Raw genomic sequence first — 19575 nt, 5'->3', positions numbered from 1 at the left:
GTGGTCTAGGTTTATCACCAGCGTAAGTAATACGTTGCATGCAGAAAGCATCCTCTTTTCTCTCTCATATTTTGTACGCTTCCTGTACAAGTCTAGTATGACATTTGTTAACTGTTGTAGCAGAATACATATCACTAATAAGTGTTCAGATTTATTTTTTTCTTCTCTCTCGCTCTTTTTTTTTTTTCTTTTTAATGAAGATTGAATTTCCTGAAACTGATTTGAAGTTCATTAACCCTGAACCTGAAGAGAGAAGAGATGATCTTGAAGAGCCAACTGAAGAGTGCCTGAAGCATATTGCAAGACTTTCACAGGCACATTCTCTCTTGCTGTAAGTTGTACCTAACTAGTCCTGCTGACTCATATCTATCTATTGATCACAATTGTATCCAAAACTGTAGACACAAAATTTTCCTCTGAAGGAGCCTAGTAGGATTGATTTATGAACAACATTTCCAAATGTGTGAATAGATCACAGCAAAGCCTAAATAAGCTCCTGGAGATGGTAGTGTGTTTTTTATTTTAGAAAACTGTTGTTTTTACCTTTCTCTTGTTACAACTTTTCAAGTCACTGAGGGAAGAAATTAATTTTTTATTCAAAGATAAGATCTTCAGGTGATGCAATATGTCTACATCAGTATTATTAAGCAGACATTCAGATTTGATGAAAATCATCCTTTATTGATGTTACACTATAAAGGTTAAATAGCATGTAAGCGTTAAAATGCATACAAAGTTCTTTCTAAACAAAGAAGGAAATATGCAAAGTTCAGCATTAAACAGAAGGTACATAAAGAAAAAACAAATTACAGTGTATATAATCAGGTAATATGCCAAGATATATATAGATTTTATAATAAATTAGCTTTGTATACTATATAATTTTATATATAATCCATGTGAAATTAGGAGCAGAAATACTTATAGAAAGTTATTATGCCAATCACAGTTAAAAAATGTGAATCAAATGTCAAAAGATGCATTAGTTTTACAGTAACTAAAGAACCTCCCTCTCAGTCTGATATGACACATTTTTTAAAAAACTTTTCAATTCTGATTTCTTTTTTCTTTCTTCCTTTTATTTTAAATAACCATACAATCACAGAATATTCAAACGAGGAATTTTCAGTGACAGAAGTAGATCGACTATCAATAAATTGAAGAGAGTACTCCTTTAAGCAGGCAGTGGTGAATCTCTGCTACTGTGGAGGTAGACAATGCCATTAGATCCATAAAGGCTATCCAAAGATTCATGGCTAACATGTTCATAAATTGCTATTGTACAGGACCAAGCAAACATAGAGCCTATTACATCCTTAATGCAACAATTTTGTATTCTGTGGGTGCATGAAGGGAGGAAACCATTGCAAATGGCCAGGCTGGCATCCTCTGCATAAATTATATCTCTAGTTGCTGCTGCTGGGAGCAAAACACTGGGTGAGAAATAGGCCAATGACCTTATCTGAGATGACATGTCTTAAATTTTAAAGGAAGCAAATGAGATCATGATCGTTTATGATGACTAACAGAACTAATAGTGTCATTCTCAAATGGCTTCTTTTTCTGGCTTTATCATATTTACATTACCCTTTGTGGCTTTCTTCACTCACATTCCTTTCCAGGAGTTGCTCTTATGGAACATTATGCTGTAACATACAGTATACTTTATTACTCGTTGAATTATTTAAGAAGTTCATTACAGGTTGTAGTACTTGCAGGAGATATAAATCCTTCTACCATCTTGGAAGTTTGCAAATCAGTGGTGCAAATATCTGCTGCTAAGGCTACAATAAGTTCAATAACAGTCTTGGAGGAAGAGGAATGATAGTCCTTGCTTTTTTCACAGATTGTTTTCATTTACCCCATATCATGAACAAAATTGTCTACCAAATAAATTGTCTAGTTGAAGGGTTGCGTATTTGGGGGTTTTAATGGAGGAAGTTCATCTTTATTGAGCAATTTCTGACCATGAAAAATTAGGGAGACGGCATTTTTTTGTTGTACCAATATCAGAGGGATTATTTTTACCTCCCTCAATAACAATGGGGTTTGATTAAAATTTGTAAAACTATCTGTTGCCATGAAATCTCAAGTTATCTTTCTTCTTTGTTTTCATAGTTCAAGAAAAGTTGGTAAATCTACATAATCTTTTGGGGGCAAAATGTCTGTATGATGATGCTCCAGGCCTACAAGTTTCAGAAATGATTCTGAAATAAAAGGTTATCTGTAGATGGAACACACAAGAAACCACCCTCAGGCTGTCAGGATCCCTCTAGTCATTCTTCTGAAAGCAGACAAGTGAGTGGACAGAAAATGTACTAAACCCTGTGGGAGAAAAAGGAGAAACAGTGGCCAGAATTGGACAACTACATGGCTGTTATTATAGACTGTCAAATTTAGTACAATCTTGGATGCAGCCTGGCTGTGGTTTTGTGTTTCCATGTTCAGCCGTTAGAGACTTGTAGTGTATATTCCTGCCAGGCACACATACTATGGGAGGATGTCCAGCCACACAAATCAACACAGACAGAAAGCAGTGCCTTACCAGCACATATAGAAACGCATAGCACTCCCAAAAAAAACAGGCAGCATGGACATCCTGATTCTATTCCTCCTCTGCCTGATCAGGATCAAATTCTGCCATTGGAATATATCCATATTCATATCTCTATATGTTTAAGTCTATAGCATTAAAATATTAATTACCCCATTAGTTGTGCTCAGTTCATCGACTGGCTGGCTCCAGATCTTTGTCCTTTCCTCAGCTGCTGACACCCAGACACACAAGCCCCCAAGTTTACAACCATACTGTGGTTATTGATATTTGGATCTTTTCATGTTATGCAGACATGGGTCTCCACAGTAGCTGGTCCAGACACATGGTCTTCACAGCAGCTGACTCTCTCTGACCTTTGTCTCTGGAAGTTGTCTGAGATCAGTGGTCCCTGTTGCCAGCATCTCATGGATGTTGATTAGTGATGGGTCACTGGAGAAGATCAGTGGGGCTGAAAAAAGTGAACTTTAGCATATGGCACTTGTACTCCCCACAAGCCTGCATAATTTGGTACTTTGTGATCTTTGCTGTCATCATGAAACCAGATGAGAGAGGGAAAACTAAGTGAGTTCATTAGTCGACGCCAGATGCTTTGACTGACTTCTGAGGGCAGTTGAGATGTGAGCCTTTGTTGCCTTTTAGGATTATTGTGCTTGAAACACAAAACCCCATAACCATCTGAGATAATGGCTTCTTTTTGAACGTGGTATAGCCTGCTTGCCCACAGTGGCTCCCAATGAAAGGATCAGAGACTGATTTGAAGCCAAGAAGATAACAGTCATTTTTGCCATCTTTCTTTCCTTCATTTGTAATTTCTTTCTATATTTTCTCGCTGCTTTCACTTCCATTTTTCCTTTTTTGTCACTTAATGAGTAAGAATATAGTTTGCCTACCAGTCATCAGTAGACTGCCTTTGCTGTGAATTGTGGTTAGAAAGACTTCTTAGAGCCTGGTTGATAGCAGAACATGATTAAAAAAGGGCACTGATCTGCACATTTCATGAAATCACAGAACTGTAGAGGCTGGAAGAGACCTTTAGGGACCATTGAGTCCAACCCCCTGCTAAAGCAGGTTCCCTACAGGTACCTTACTCTGGTAGGTGCTCAGATGGGTCTTGAATATCTCCAGAGAAGGAGATTCCACAATGTCTCTGGACAGATTTTGCTAATTTGTACATAGGAGAGCAACCTGCAAGTGAGAATCAGAGCCAGGGGAGGAAAGTTTGCAATCTCAATTTTCTTTGCTTTCCTGACTCTGTTTTTGTTTGTCTGTTTTGCTATTTTGTCTTGTTTTGTCCTAGGGCTGAACATGAACAATAAAAATAAATAAATAAATAAATAAATAAATAAATAAATAAATAAATAAATGAAAAATACCCAGAAGCTCATTTTTACCATTTCCCCACAACAGTAAATGATAATTAAGACCGGTTTCCACTGAAACAATTTCCATCATCTAGTGAAAGATACTGGGGGAAATTATCAAAAGGAAAACTAATGAATTATTCAGGTTTTAAATAAGATTTTCTTTCTCCTGTATTTTCCTTTGTTTTGAGAAGGCCAGAAGGCTATATATTTGATATAGCTCATATAGGGTGGGAAACTTAGACATAATAACTTAAAGAACTGCATTTTTATCAATACATAGAGTTTATTAGGATCATATCACTCCCAAGTCAAAGAAAAAGCCTTATTAGCATAGCAATCTTCAGATGATAAACTTATGCAAAATACTCTTACCACATATTTCGTATGTTCTATTGTATGTGTATGCAAACTTTTGTTACAACCAAGGAATAAAAGTAATAATTCCCTCCAAAAAAAGCAAATTACTACCAAACGAAAGTCCAATCCAGCCTTTAATTTCATTCTGAATCTTTAAAACGTTGGTCTAGTTTTCTTACAGAAAAATGAAAAGAAAAAACGTAATTGTCTCTACAGCAAAGTGTGAAATCTGTTATTTAGAAAACTTGATGCATTTTGTAAGCTCAGTGGAGGCTTTAGCTGCTTTAATTTGAATGACAAAACATGTGTTTTGGATCGTGCTGTTTGAAAGCTTCGATCTCTGCTTAAAGTTGACATATAAAAGGGATATAAAAGGGGAGCTTCAGCTGAACTGTCCTGCAGAATGCCATCTGAATGCAAAAGAAAACAAGATGGAAATAAAGTGTTAGACCTACTTTTATCTCTTTTTCTATGTGACTTCTCCTTTACTGAGAGAAACATCCATGTGTTGTAAAAATAGGCATGCTGTGAATTCTGATGCAGTCTCTTAAGATGACTGCTAAAATATTTTTCTTGAAATGATTACTAAAAGTCATGACAGAATTTGGATCATGGGTAGATTTTTCTTCTGCATACATTTGTGAGCTTATTCTCTTAAAGGAAAGGAATAAACATTCTTGTGACATTAAAACAAACAAAAAATGACTACAGCAATGAAACTACTTCTCTTCTAGATGTTGAGTGACATCAACTGTAGCAATATTGAGAATTTTGGAGGGGCTAAGTTCCTTATTTTGACTAAGAATGCTCCAGATCATTGTAAGTAGAAGGAAGATGGTTCCCTTCCAATCTGGGATATTCTATTCAAAGATGCTGGATTTTAAGCCCAGCTCATGTATCCAGATAATGGAATATTTGACTGGAAATAAGCTATTTACTGACTGCCTTCTACAATGTTTCTTTCACCTTGCTCTGAAATATCTAGATGATTTTTAAGTCACAATTAAATTATCTTACTAAGTAAATGGATCAGTTGTATGTTCAGCTGCGATGACCAAGATATCCAGTGTTCATCTTGGCTTCAGTAATGACATGTGTCAACTGGAGATCACTTTGCAGTCTCAAAGCTTTAATGTCAAATGATGGAGTTTTAGCTTGTCTCTCATAGGTGATTTCTTCTTCTGTTTTCTAATGATAACCAAATGCTAGGATTTTAATATAGATGAGACAAAAACACCTGAATTGTTAATAAATTAGAAATATAATTTAAAAAAAATTATTTTGAGGCAGTTACAGTGGTGAAATATTGTGTGATTTCCTACTATTTTATCAATATGTTCTTCAGCTACCTAATATCTCGATGAGGAATTCAGTATTGTGTCTTTTTTTTTTTCACAGCATGCTTGCAAACAGGTCTTAGAAACAGACGGAGGTTGATGGGAGCTTTTCTTCCCCTTTGTAAGCTGAGGCAAACGCCATGACACTGTATGAGCACATATGCTCATGTTCCTGAGCATGGATTAATGTAACCCCCAATTTTAATGCAAACATGCTAGAAATAAATACACCTGTATTAGTCATAGCAAGGACGTGAATAAAAACTATGGCTAGTAGTATTGTATGTCTGGTTGTTACAGAACTTAGATGATCCTTAGCAGATGGAAGTAACAATAAATTACCCGGTAAAAACTGAACCTTCTTTGTCTCTGTCAGAAAATCTTGATGAAAACAAAAAAACAAACACCAACAACAGTGGGGAAGAAAAATGTGAGTGCTTGGGAAGTGAAATAACCACATATGTGCGTCTTTTGACACTTCAATTTTATATGACCCAAGGCTGACAGATCCAGAGTATAAGTATCACTTTTCTTATGAAAGCTGGTCTGCAGAAAATGATGTCCTACCCCAAGGAAAGTACATACATAGCCGAAAAGGAGTGTACTGTATGACTTGGCCCCTCACTACAATAAAGTTTGCTGCTACACAAAGCTTCAGGTGGTTTTGATTTCAAACTGAAATTCTAATCTTCTTTTCCAGACTCTCGGAGCAACAGAAAAGAATCTTATGGTTTTATCGTTACTACTGCAATAATCAAAATTGCTCCCTTCCTCTGGTACTGGGCAGTGCACCCAGTTGGGATCGAACAACTATGTCAGAAATGTATTCCGTCATGAGAAAATGGAGATTTTCTAACCCTGTGGAAGCACTTGGGCTTCTAACTTTCAGGTAAGGGAAAATTAGCTAAGTAGGAAATTATCAAGAAGCTAAATGATCATTATGTGCTGCTGATTAATCAGTGCTTCACTTATTCAACAAATTTAACTGGTTGATTTTGGTTCTGTCCTTCTGTCAAAGTAGAGTTGTACTGCAACTCCTATGACATCCCTAAGTTGAGTACACCAGCCCTATGTTCTTGGTTGAGAAAGTATCCTTGTTTTTCAGAATAATGAGAAGAGTATTTCATTCTGTGTAGGAGATTCAGTCAGTTTCTTATAACAGGTGATCAGTCAAATACATAGCACTTGCATAGAGTTCAAACTACTGTGCAGACATTAACTGAGTAAGGGGAGATAAGGAAGACTGAACTATGCTCCTAGATACCAATAATGAGTGCAGACTTAACTGTTGCCCACCTTTGCAAAGTAGAATTTTTACGACAGCTCCCCAAAATTAGAACAACTTCTGTGTGATTCCTTATGTCCCACCCTGACTTCTTATGCTGAGAGATGATTTTCAGGAATGTTTGAGATAGTCTAACCTATAGCTGGTGTCAGGGGACAGAATCTGGCTCAGCAGTTATGTTTCCTCTAAAGCCTCAGTAGGTGTTTTCTGCTAGACATTCTACCCATGAAAGATTTAACCCTGTGGATGAAATAACTGAGCAAATCTGGTCTACCAAGTACTTGTCTGGATAAGCATGAGCTGCATCTGCTTTGCAATATCAGTTGCATATTTTACACATGACATTTAGAAACAAAATACTTGACCTAAAGCTTTACTCAAAGAGAAAGAACTATATTTATTCAGCTCCATATTATTCAACAACAGTTGCTTTAAAATATAAAGCAATTTCCTAAGAATACCTGTGTCTGGTTTATATCTGAAGCATTAGGAGTTTCACATTTTTGCATATATGTCTTTCTTATGTTTAGTAGGAGTGATGGAAGCAAGTACTCTGAAACATGGAGTATATTATTGGCATTTCATTTGGCATAAATGATTAGAGTGTATGAAGGACTCGTAGAAAGGAGCATACAGGCAACATGTTTTCTTCTATACCTTGGAGTAACAAGAGAGTTTGAGCTGGTTTGTCAGAGCAATTTCAGAACAGACCGATTGTCAAATTTTGATTTCGTGTATGAGTGACATTTCCTCAAACATGGATCTTGACTGTTCTTTGAAGGTGCAACCCTGCATCAGTGTGTGGTGCAGAATATTAGCCCTTGTCAGGTGCTTCACAGGGTATTTGATATATCTTAGTCTATCAAAGCTCCTCAGTGTGAAGTGAATGCATTGTACAGGCTGTTTATTCTTGCAGACATTGCTGGCATGGAAAAACAAGATGTCACCCCTTTGTCTCTCCCAGTGCCACTGTTGTATGTGGCTGGTATCTCCAGTGATGCCAAAGATCAAGGGCTATTTATTAAGACTTTAGTTGGTTTGTCTCTGCAGCTTCTTTCTCAACAAAGACAACATCAATATATTTTGCTTTACTATGAAAAGGAATTCTGGATCATAGTACAAATCTTTTTTAAAAATTTTGTTCTCCACATGTTCCAGTATTTTACAGGCACATGAACAAGTGGGAAGTTAACATTCTGAAAAAGGGGGATTACATTTCGTTTAAGATTTCTAATTTCAAAGATGTCTAGGTCTCATGATTTAACTGCTGAGAGATGTGTAAATGCAGATTGAGAGAGTGGGTTGAAGGAGTGAAGTACTTTCTGTGTGGAAAAAAAAAAAAAAATGTTTTATGAGGTTTCTTCTCTTTGTTATCTTTTCCTCAGATTTCAGTCATATTGAAAAGTAAAATAGCATTGGGTACAATCCAACTTCCCTTCACAATTACCTTCACTGACTTTGGATTGTAGGCTCCATAACTGAGCTGTTTTTGAAGGTTCATTCATCTCTATCCTGTATTATGCTTGGCTCTGACAATTCATCAACTCGCTGCCTGACTTCTATCATCAACAAAACAGCTCTCTGATTTCTCGTGATTACTGAGACACAGCTGAAAGGTCCATGTTTGTATAAAACATGAGTGGAATATAAAAGAAATACTCTTTATAGATTCATGCCTATTTTAAGGACTTGTGTTACCATCCCTATCTTATCCTAGGTAAGTAAAATAAATTGGGCATATGTTTTGTTAACATAATGCAAGAGTGAAGGAGCAGCTGCACCAAATCAGAACAAATGTCAGTCTAGTGCATCCTGTCCAACAGCAGATGTCTAGGGAAGGCAACAGAAATAGGCCAATCATAATGATTTTGCCTTACTTTCCTGACTCCCAGTAAACTACAATTCAGAGAGGTTTTTAGATTTAAAATAGCTCTTAAATTTTTCTGCTATTTTTTTTTAAATAAAAATGAATTTATTGTTTACAACTGAACTTAAACGACATCCTGTAGCAAGAAAAACCATACTTGAGCTCTGTATTGACACATACCAATTACACCATATTGTAAGGAGCACCATAAAAGAATAAGATGTTCCAATCACTCAGAATGTTGCTTCATTTTCAGGAACTTCACTTTGTGGTATCCAACAGAAAAGCTGAATTTCCGCAAGAATATGCTACTTCTTTACATGATGTAGGAAATGTACTCAAAATCACTAATCACTTTTGCAAGTGTTAGGCTGGGGACCCTAGTTTACCATTTTTCTCACAGCAGAGAAGAAGCATCTGTCCCAGTGATTTAGCTCAAGCTCACATTTGCAAGGTTAAAAAAATCAGATCATTGGAGGTGCAAACTCATTGTGTGAGTTACAATGCAGCATTGGTGTGCTTAGGGAAAGTTATCATGACCCATCAAATTAAGCCCTGTTATCCTGCATCTGAGTTAGAACTCTCTTTGCAACTTTCTGAAACTTTTAAATTGTCCACAGTGTACACAATGTACAGTTAAATGTACAGTTTAATAGATGTTTCTTGTTCATTAGGCACGTCTCTCCTTCTGCTTTTGCTGTTCAGCTTTTCAGGCACATATGAGGGCAGACAAATGATACCATAGTCATTTATTCTGTGGAAAGGAGGAACATTCATAAATTGAAAACTCAATCATGGTACATTTCACAGATATATTCAGCAGCAGTCTTGAATCCAGTACTTGGAGCAGTGCGTTGATTCTTAAAGCCCCAGAGCCAACACTTAAAAAACAACAACAAACAGAACAAAACAAAAAAAAAAAAACAACAACAAAAAAGACTGTTTTTTTAATCAGTAAATGTGGGATGAGATGAGAAGGCTGGCAATGGATCCTGAAAGGCCATTTCATTCTTTACAGAAGTCCTCAAATGCTAGAAAATGCAGTAAAATGCACAGTTCAATTTATCTGACAATATCTTTGAGCATGGGGCTATTTGAGACATTGCAATAAAAAAAATAAAAATGAAATGCACATATATTTCTCATTTACAATCAAGTCACCACTGGCAGATGCCAAAATCTCAAGAGAATATCAAAAATCCACAGGATACCTCGGCATCACTTAGTTTTCTTTTTGAATCTGATTTAGCTGAAAGGTACAGATAGACAAGATGCTCCCTACTGGCTATCTGTATGAAAATAATCAAAGACTGGATGTTGCTCTTATTTCTACAGCAAATTGTAGTCTGTGCTCATCCAGCTCAATATTCAGCTTTTTCAGAAACTGTCATAAAATCTCATGGGAGACCTGAAAAATTAAACTGCTCAGACAGAAGTTAGAAAATGGATGGCTGTCAATCACTGGCAATCATGCAGAGACAAAAGAACAAAACAGCAAAATGTTAGTTGAGGGTATATATCACAGGAAATCAGTTTAATAACTTAAGGAGTATCCAGGTTGCAAGACAAACCGTGAAGGGGGGAATTTGAAATCCCTCATAATATGAACTGTTATGGACTAGACCTCACAGCTATTGTTTACATATTGTTTTTTTCTTCAGTAATGTCCTTGAGAAATATAAATGTGGGACAAACTTAAAAGTCCCAGTCCTAGTTGTGGAATATCCGTTACCTGAATGGATGACAAACATATAATTATTCGAAAGAAGAAAGGTACAGTGTGTTGCAATTCAGGCAAAAGAATGAGGATCACAGTAGTTCTATCCACTTAATTATTTATTGACCAATAGCTTGTTTGTTGAGAGGGAAAAAATAGAAGAAATAGAAGTGAAAGGAAGGGAAGACCACAGCTAAAAGTAATTGGAAACCTGAATGAAAGTGGCCAGTTTGAATCGCATTTATAATCTATGCAATGATAAAAATCAAACATTTTTAAGTGTTTTATTTTAATTTGTGATTTTTTTCATGCTAAATTCTCAGCTGCAATCTTAAAATAGCCAGGGAGAGGGGTACCCAAATCTCTGCTCTCACAAACAGTTGTCGAAGGTCACAAGTCAAGAACCTAATGGTTTAAATTTTTTCCAAAACTGATAAGATATACACACTTGAGATCAGCTCTTGCTCCTTAGGAGCCCTAGAGGTTGTAATACTGAGTCTGTTGCGATAAGGTCATCTCATCTCATATATATTTCACTGTACAGGAACCTGCTGGATTAGAGAATAGAAATAAATTGTCTAATTTCCATATTTTCAGCACATGCTTGGCACACAAGCTTTTGGAGCAGCTGCAAAATTAAATAATAGGATGATATGGAAGGAATTATATTTTTAATATGTGATCCTACTTGAAGTATGTTTTGTTCTAAATAGCCATATGAATATTAAAGTAACAACTTCATGTTCCTAATAAATAAATAGTAAGATAATTTGGGACAAGCATGATAACTTATTTATAAAGTATTCTGTCTGTCCCCATCAAGGTCCTCCCAGCATCATGCAAGTATTTATTAACTGTACTATAAACATCATCAAATATGAACCATAATAGAAAAATATAATATTAAAGTCTGAACTGAGCCACATTGTTAACAGAGGGTTTGAAAGTGTTACAGGTGGTAGCAGCACAAAAGCCAGGCATCTCAAGAAGGTCTTACTCTTAGCCATTTGTTCTCTAAATGTCCAATTTCATTGGATGAAATGTAGTTAATTTGATGATCAAAGCATACATATGTCTGTTTATTATTTTGCTTCAGTTTGTTTTATTAAATTTAGAACCTCAACTTTTGAGCTGCAAGGGCCATTATACTTCAGAGCACTTGCCCTTACAATTTCTTTTCTTGTGATAGCAATCAGCAAGTCAGTGCTGCAAATGTGGCACTACCTCTTGTGTTTTACTTCTGATTTATTTTTCTAGTGCATGAAGTTTACAAAGGTGCTGGATAAAAAGCTGGGAGAAGACCAGTCTGTTCCTCTGCTGAGCATATGAAATAGCAGTATTGATGTCCCCCTTATGCCTTCTGCCATAAGTGACAGTTCTGATTTCAAAGGAATTCCTCCAGGGCAAATTGACAACATAATCTGTGGTCTTTATTCATCAGTTTAATGTGTGGTATGGACTGACAAATCAGTGAGACACTGGACTGCAGTGTATGAAAGAGTCTCATGGCTGTATTTGTTCAGAAGTGGAGGGATACACGGCTTCTTGTGGGGCAGATGCTTGTCCTTAGAGAACAGAACTGCAGCATAGTAGCTCTTTTAAAAAGTACCTAATTGACTGCGGTGCGTCTGAAGACATTTTTGGCAGAGATGATCACTCTTACAGTCCTGACGATAGAAAGGTTTGTATGAGCATTCCCAGTTTGCTTCAGAAGACAGAAGAGACTCTTGGGATTGTAATGGACAAATTTCAAGTACAGATAAATAGTTAAGGAGGTTGACAGGTAACAGATATGCAGATGAACACATCTGTTGTTTTCCTCAAAAAAGCAGGACCATGGCAGAATGCCTAAGTGTGAAGCAACTTAGGCAACTTCTTTGTTCATGGAATTCTCTGCTAGCATCAAAAGGGCAGAATATCAAAACCCAGAAATTACTTTTGCTTTTTTTTTTTTTTTTTTTTTTAATTTTCTGAAATGTCAGCTTTCAAATATTAAAAGAAACACTGTGTTGTCTTTTTCTGTTGTAAGAGAGAAAAACTCAGTTTTAATCAGTCAAGATTACATAAAAATTTCATTCTTTTTATTTGAAAAATAATAACAATAATAATTTGAGCAGCTATATTATCTGTCCTCCCTTCCCTGTTATTATCATCGCTGCCACAGCATCTTTTCTTCTTTTATCATTTACAGTTAAGTTTCATCACAAAATCTGTATTAGGACAAAATCATACTGATTTCAACTAGATTGTTTTAGAGAAGGCAGCTTATTTTAAATACTCATTGAACATTTCCTGCCAGGATTTGTTGAGGATATGGTTTATGATGAGCACTGTTAGAGCATTTTCCTATCAGAGAAGCATTTTTCACAGACTTGGAGACCTTCTGATTTATCACTGAATTTTCTTTCAGGAGAACTAAAGTGAAAACCTGCATTCATTTCAAAATTACTTCTGTTTTAAAATATTTAAAATTTTGTTATGTTATGAACCAGGAGCACTGACAGAGGAACAATCTATCTAAAATGAAGCCTCACTGTATGGAAGTTTTCATGCTGTTACTCAAAACAAATGCTTTCAAGTGACTGTTGTTTCCATTTTACAGAAATTTCACATTACAGCCAAGAACAGCAAGGGAAGATCCACAATTCCCTTCATATTTCAATAAATATAAAGGAAATTATAACCCTTGATAATTCAAATGAAAAAAGGCATTTGAAGATCAGTGTTCCAGGGTGCTGGGTTTATGATTTTCTTGCATGGCACTATAACAGTCGGTCCAATTAAGCTATCTGCTATCTATTTTTTTACTCTTGCTACAGTAATCGATTTTTCCTATTCCATTTGGAGAGAAAACCTGTTTTTCCAACATTTCGCGCCAGTGAGAGCTCAAGAGAGTTGCAGTGCATAAACAGTGTCTTGGTACCTCTTATTAATATCTATTTGTTTTGCTTTAGTTTTCCAGATAAAGATATTCGCAGAACAGCAGTGCAGCAAATAGAAAATCTGTCAAATGATGAATTGTTAGAATACCTCCCACAGCTGGTTCAGGTAAGAAAGAAATTTTTAGCCAACTATGTCTTCTGTCCAGATCAATATGTTCATTAAACAATTTTGGTTCTTTTCAGTTTGATACATTATAAGAGCAATATGTAAGAAAGACTGATCAGCAGATGAAATGATTGAATTAACAGGACAGATGTATAGACTTTCTCACTTGAGAGAATGCAATTGTTTTGGCAATGTCATTGATCTTTTCCATGTACCACAAAGTGACCTTTCTACAGGAAGGGGGGGAAAAAAAAAAAAAAAGGAACAAGAAGAAAAAGTACCCACACAAGACAAATGTTGCTATGACTGCTAGGCCAGGGTCTGGACTATGCTGTGATCAAAAAGTGGTTTCTCTGCAATGAATCACATTTTTCTAATGTCACATATATGGCGAAAATCATTGTCAGCACACGGTAACTACAGCAAGTTGATTATAGACTAGTTCCTTCACAGATGTACACTCCTTTTCACTGGAAATTAATGTATTATGTGTTATGGGCCCATTGCTTGCAAAATAATTATTTTTTGGTTGAATGAGTCCTGCTGTGCAGTTAAGGAGGAGCTAGCCAATTTGAAAACCTTATCCATTTACTTCGTAACTCCAACCACATGGATTTCTTCATTTCAGTTCTTCATTTCAGAGTTCCTCAGAGATTTATTTGAGTGATTGGTTTTGTTGTTTCTTTTAGAAATATGTTTGTATGTATATGCACACATATCCATGCACATATGTGTATATGTATACAGATGCATAAGTACACATGAATGCACATGTATACATAGTCCTTTACTGTGAAGAAGTGGAACCATCACACCTTTACAACACTAAGCACAGTTGAATGCTTATGGTAGATTTCACCTTTCATAGTTCCTGTTTCACAAATAAATTTTTTGATAGAATTTATTTTCCAAATGAGAATGGTAAAAATTTAAATATAGCAAAGGCTGTATATTTGCATATGTGTCCAAAATCCAGATGATATCCTCTGGTCTTGCAGTGGATAGTATATACTTGTATCCTGAAGTTTCTTTGCTAGTTTCATTTCTGGGTCATTCTCCGTAAGTTGGATTGTTTCATGCAAACTAACCACTGGAGATTCAACCCACTTCACAATTAATTTTTTTTTTTATGTAAGTAAAAGATAACAAAACCAACACTCAGGTGGTTGTTATTATTATCTGCTAAGGTGCTCAAGTTTGAGTGGAGTCTGGAAGGCCCTTTGGTGAAACTCCTGCTGAATCGCTCTCTTCAGAGCATCCAAGTAGCGCATCAACTTTATTGGTAAGATAATTTTTTTTTTTTAATTATTTACACATCCATTTTCCATTACAGTGAATATTATCCATAACTTCATCAGTGACAAACTCTGTGTTTGTTTAAAATAAACAAAAGTATTTTTCACTCTCTCATTATTATCCTTTCAGTAGTGGATATGAGTAAACTGTATAAAGTCCTGCTTATCTCTGCCTTCATCCGGTCCCTAGAAAAATAATTAAAGGTCTGCTCTCTTAGTTAAGATACCATTTGTATTTATTTATTTTTTACTTATCTGTTTGAATAAGTAGTCTTATTCAAAACTTGCAAGATATCCACACAGCACTGTATTACTGCTAAAGGGGCCTGTTTTTGAGATTTCTCCGACCTCTTTTCATAGTATCACAGTATCACAGTCTCATGCGAGTTGGAAGGGACCTTAGAGATCATCGAGTCCAACCCCCCGGGATTCGAACCTCTGTGTAGCAGAGCGGCACTTCTACCACTTGCGCCACAGGGGGGATTTGAACCCAGGGCCTCCAGTGTTGCAAGGTGGCGTCCTTAACCACTGCGCCACCGGAGGCACACAGTCTACTTTGCAATGTAGACCTGTGTAGGTCCTCCCCTTTTCTTTTTTTCCTTAATTCTGTTTGATTTTTCTGATGAAATAGCCTTGAGAAGTACATAGCAGAAATTGTATTTTGATCAATAGATATCCTTATCTGGCACCATGTAATTTAATGCGGTAAAGGAATTATTTTATATTTGTCTTAATCACAGAATCATAGAATCATAGAATGGCTTGGGTTGGACCTCAAGGTCAGCTTGCTGCAGGCATGACCACCAGCCTCCATATCTGATGTTAGACCAGACTGCCCATGGCCCCATCAAACCCAGCCTTGAACACTTTCCAGGGATGGGGCATCCACAGCCTCTCTGGGCAGCCTGTTCCAGCACTTTACCACTCTCTTGGTGAAGAACTTCCCCGATATCCAGCTTAAATCTTCACTCCTGCAACTTCAAACCATTTCCCCTAGTCTTGCTATTATCTGCCCTTTCAAAGAGTTGGCTCCCCTCATGTTTATAGGCTCCTTTCAGGTATTGGAAGGCTACAATGAGGTCACCCCACAGCCTTAATATATAACATTACTGAACATACTTATAACTAGTAGAATATTTCTGAATGTTCACTGTATTCTCTGCCTTTCAGCTGGTAGCACATGTGTTGATGTCATCCAACCTTGGGTTATTTTACAAGCACTTTTTATCCCTGAGTGCATTAGGAAGTAGAGATATCATCAGCTACTGTATGTCTATTAAATATTTTTATTATCATCCTATACCTTGGTTGCAGATGGAAACTACTAATTTACTAAATGTCTTTCTGGAGTATCCTGTGGATACTGCTCTTAATAATATTTCCAAATTCTATAAATAGTAAATTGCTATTTATTCCTAAATAAACAAGTGTAAAGAAAGTATATTTTACCTGAAAAGTGAACAGTAGTTTCCTAGAGGGGCAGCTTTGATTAAATGTTAAAATCGGTATATGTTCCTGTGCATAGATATGTAAATATAAATACACATTTATAAGTATATATACACGCACATATAAATATAACGCGGACATAAATATATATAAATATTTTAAATTTTTTTTTGTATTTTCTGAATTTTCAGTACCTTATCTGGCAGAAATTCCTAGCAGAAATTTGATGAATTCATTCATTCATTCACTTATTTAAAATAGGGACAGGGTTTTTTTTTACTAACAAGTCCCTACACCTCGTGCCTGGACAGGAATCTGCAGGACCCCTGTCACATGTTGTGTTTTCCCATGTTGTATCTGTGTTTCTGGAAGAAGAAATCAATACATACATATCAATAGATTACGCATTTTTGAGAACAAATAATCTTAATGCCCTTTTCTAAGAATATGGGAAGGTCTGGTCGAGTGGTGCAACATGAGAAAATGCAATAATACAGAAATAGCAGCGGCCACCTCTAAAGTAGCCATCCTTGAAAGTATAGTAGTATAACTGTGTGCAACCACAATACACAGAGCATTCAGTAGTTTCAGGAGAAATGTCTTCTCAAGGCATGTCTGCTTGTTTGGCTACTCTCAAAAACTGATAATTTTTAAAAAGTCTGACTGGACTTGAGTTTTAATATATAAGCTTAGCTGCACAAAGTGATCATGAAAATATCCAGTAGTCCCATTTAGTGGAAGAATCTGTCATACCTCTTTTATTTAGTTTTTTTGTTCAAGCATTTCCCAATATGAATTAAAGAGCTCAGATAAAGCACACAGTTATAAAATTTTGTCTCTAGTGTTCTACACTTCTTTGTCTACTCTTCTCCACGGTGTTCTCCAGAAGTAAGCGAGCATTTAAATTTATGTGATTATTAATATTTCTGTTCCAGAAGTTTTTAATCCAATTTCCCAAGTAATAAATTCTATTTAGAAAGTTTATACTAATAAAGGCTTTCATTTACTCTGCAAACTGGATTTGTCTTTATGAAATCAATGGAAAACAGAGTTTTGTCTAGGTATCTCTGGAGGCATTTTTAAAAGAAGCTCAATAAGTGAATAATATGAGCAACATACGTGCGCATGCACGCTCCCAAACTTCTTCTAAGAAATGCAGTTAAATGGCATTTTATTCTTTGAAGCATTTAATCCTCTTTCATATCAAGACTGGCAACCAAACCCAGTCTTAGAAGCAAGAATTGGTAAAACCAAACATTAGAAATGATATTATGCCAATTTTTAATTGTAATAAATGACATTAGTATTCCACTATGAAAAAACAAAATCAATATATGCACCATATATCTACCCAAAATAGAACTTGGAGCAGAAGACTCTAATATAATTCAGTAAACTAGTGATACATTTTCATAACCACAAAGGAAACATCAGCTGAGTTAAACTTCCATGTTTTGCAACAGTATTGTAAATCCAGACACTAGTTACTAGGACTGGTGGTGACTGTCAATGCTAACTCACTTAAATGACAAACATCATTTTAATAGTAGTTCATTTATTTATAACTGTCTCAATTTCTCTGCACACCAGCAATAAGCTGCTGCCCTTAATGTTGTACCAGCTCATTAACTTTTTAATATTGATGTTGGACAGTAAATGGTTAAAGCCCTTGCCATCAAGCAGTGATAAGTTTGTCCAAAGATTTTATTTAAAATATTAAAAAATAAAAAATAATTAAAAAAAAAAAGGACAGTGATTGGCAAAGGTGAACTGAATCTTCAAGATTCCTGGGACACATCTTCATCTGTTGTAAATCAGGAAAGCTTTGGTGAAACCAAATCTTTTATTGCTTGTACCAGCTGTGAATTTGTCCCATTAATTCTGATATTTAGAGCAAAGTAGGTAATTTGATCTTTCACCCTTTTTTTTTCTTATCGTGCATGACTTTTCTAATTTTCTATTCTCTAGCTATTTCAGAAATTTAGGCCATCTGTATCACAGTAGTCATTTTGAATGCCTTCACCAGGAGACTAAAAATTACCCATGCATACAGTGCTAGCACAGGATTGTGTACTACTTAAATCCCTTTTTAGCTTTACTGCAAGGTAAGTTCTTCATGTACAGGAGACAAAGGGAACATTTACCCTTCTCAACTACCTTATAGAAATTTACTCTGATTCTGGTCTTTTCATAGATGAATTTGTAGAACAGGAGAAAGGTGAAGTGAATTTTCCCATTCCCTGCAGCTAAGTTGAGTAGGAAAGCGTTCTTAAAGCTTTCTTCTAGCAAAGCAGAAGAGTGGCTTAAGAGGAAAGAAACCTGCTGACACCCTTCAGGCCAGGCCATTTCACCTGGTGTAATTCTCCATTTATTTTCTTGCTGCCACATGCCACAGACAGTTTCTGTCAGCTTTCGTCCTCAAGTTTTAATCAACTCCTCTTTCTCTGGCAACCTGCCGATCCATTTCCCCTTAGCTTGGAGCATTTTTTGCTTCCAGCTACTTCCATAGGTGGCAGCTGCAATGTACAACTGAAACAGCTGGCTGGGGCAGCAGGTGGCTAGAACTATGTCTTACAGATGGTTGCATTTCACAGGAGGATTGAATAATGGGGAGAAGGGTACTGTCCTCTAAGATTGGTGGCAGCTGCTTGAAGGTGGTGCTACAAAAACAGGTTTCGTTGTCGGGAAAGACTATGAATGTGTGTAAATTTTGGCAGGCCATGAGCATTTTATATGCTTAGCTCAAGAAACCAAAAGGATAAGTGAAACCTTTGTTGAAGGCAAAATGTTCTTTTGTAACTTGCTCTTTCCAAGTTCTCTTTAAATTGCAAAAAGCCCTATAGATTTTTTTTTTAATTTATAATATTTTTCAACTACATTCTGTCTGATAACCAAGAGAAAGGGAGTTCTATCTTTACAACTACATGCCTCATAAAGAATGTGAGTTAAATCTTGGTGAAATCCAGCACACTGAAAACAATGTGAATTAAACTATTGATTTCAGGAATAGAGCATCATATTTTATTTTTATCTCATTTTCTATATGAAAAGAGCTGTAGGAAACAAAAACAACATAAGAAATGTATAAAAGCTTAAAAAGACATCATTAATTTCTCTACCACTAGGAGGTTTGTCTCTCAATACTCTGTTTTCCAGAATTGTTTCCACTTAGATTAATTCAGAGCTCCATTCTTTGAAATTCAGGATTATTGCTTCATATTTTCTGAAAGGGAATGCTTTTCTTTTTTTTGCTGTTAAAACTAGTCAACACTAACTATATTTTACTTGAAGACTCCAAG

At 36.0% G+C, this 19575-nt stretch overlaps 1 protein-coding gene across 6 annotated transcripts in view; it reads left to right on the top strand.

Moving 5' to 3' along the window:
* PIK3C2G (phosphatidylinositol-4-phosphate 3-kinase catalytic subunit type 2 gamma) overlaps positions 1-19575 on the top strand; it is a 270420-nt gene that overhangs the window by 144422 nt on the left and 106423 nt on the right. For all 6 annotated transcript variants that reach the window (XM_015867894.2, XM_085543196.1, XM_085543202.1 and 3 more), the window contains 4 exons: positions 201-331; positions 6316-6504; positions 13439-13532; positions 14720-14814. In XM_015867894.2, the coding sequence (XP_015723380.2) occupies positions 201-331; positions 6316-6504; positions 13439-13532; positions 14720-14814 (509 nt within the window). The remainder of the gene's footprint in view (positions 1-200; positions 332-6315; positions 6505-13438; positions 13533-14719; positions 14815-19575) is intronic.

This window comes from Coturnix japonica, chromosome 1 (assembly GCF_054131305.1).
Source record: "Coturnix japonica strain WE chromosome 1, WE-NBRP24, whole genome shotgun sequence".
Lineage (NCBI taxonomy): Eukaryota > Metazoa > Chordata > Aves > Galliformes > Phasianidae > Coturnix > Coturnix japonica.
This window is presented reverse-complemented; position numbering and strand designations above follow the sequence as displayed.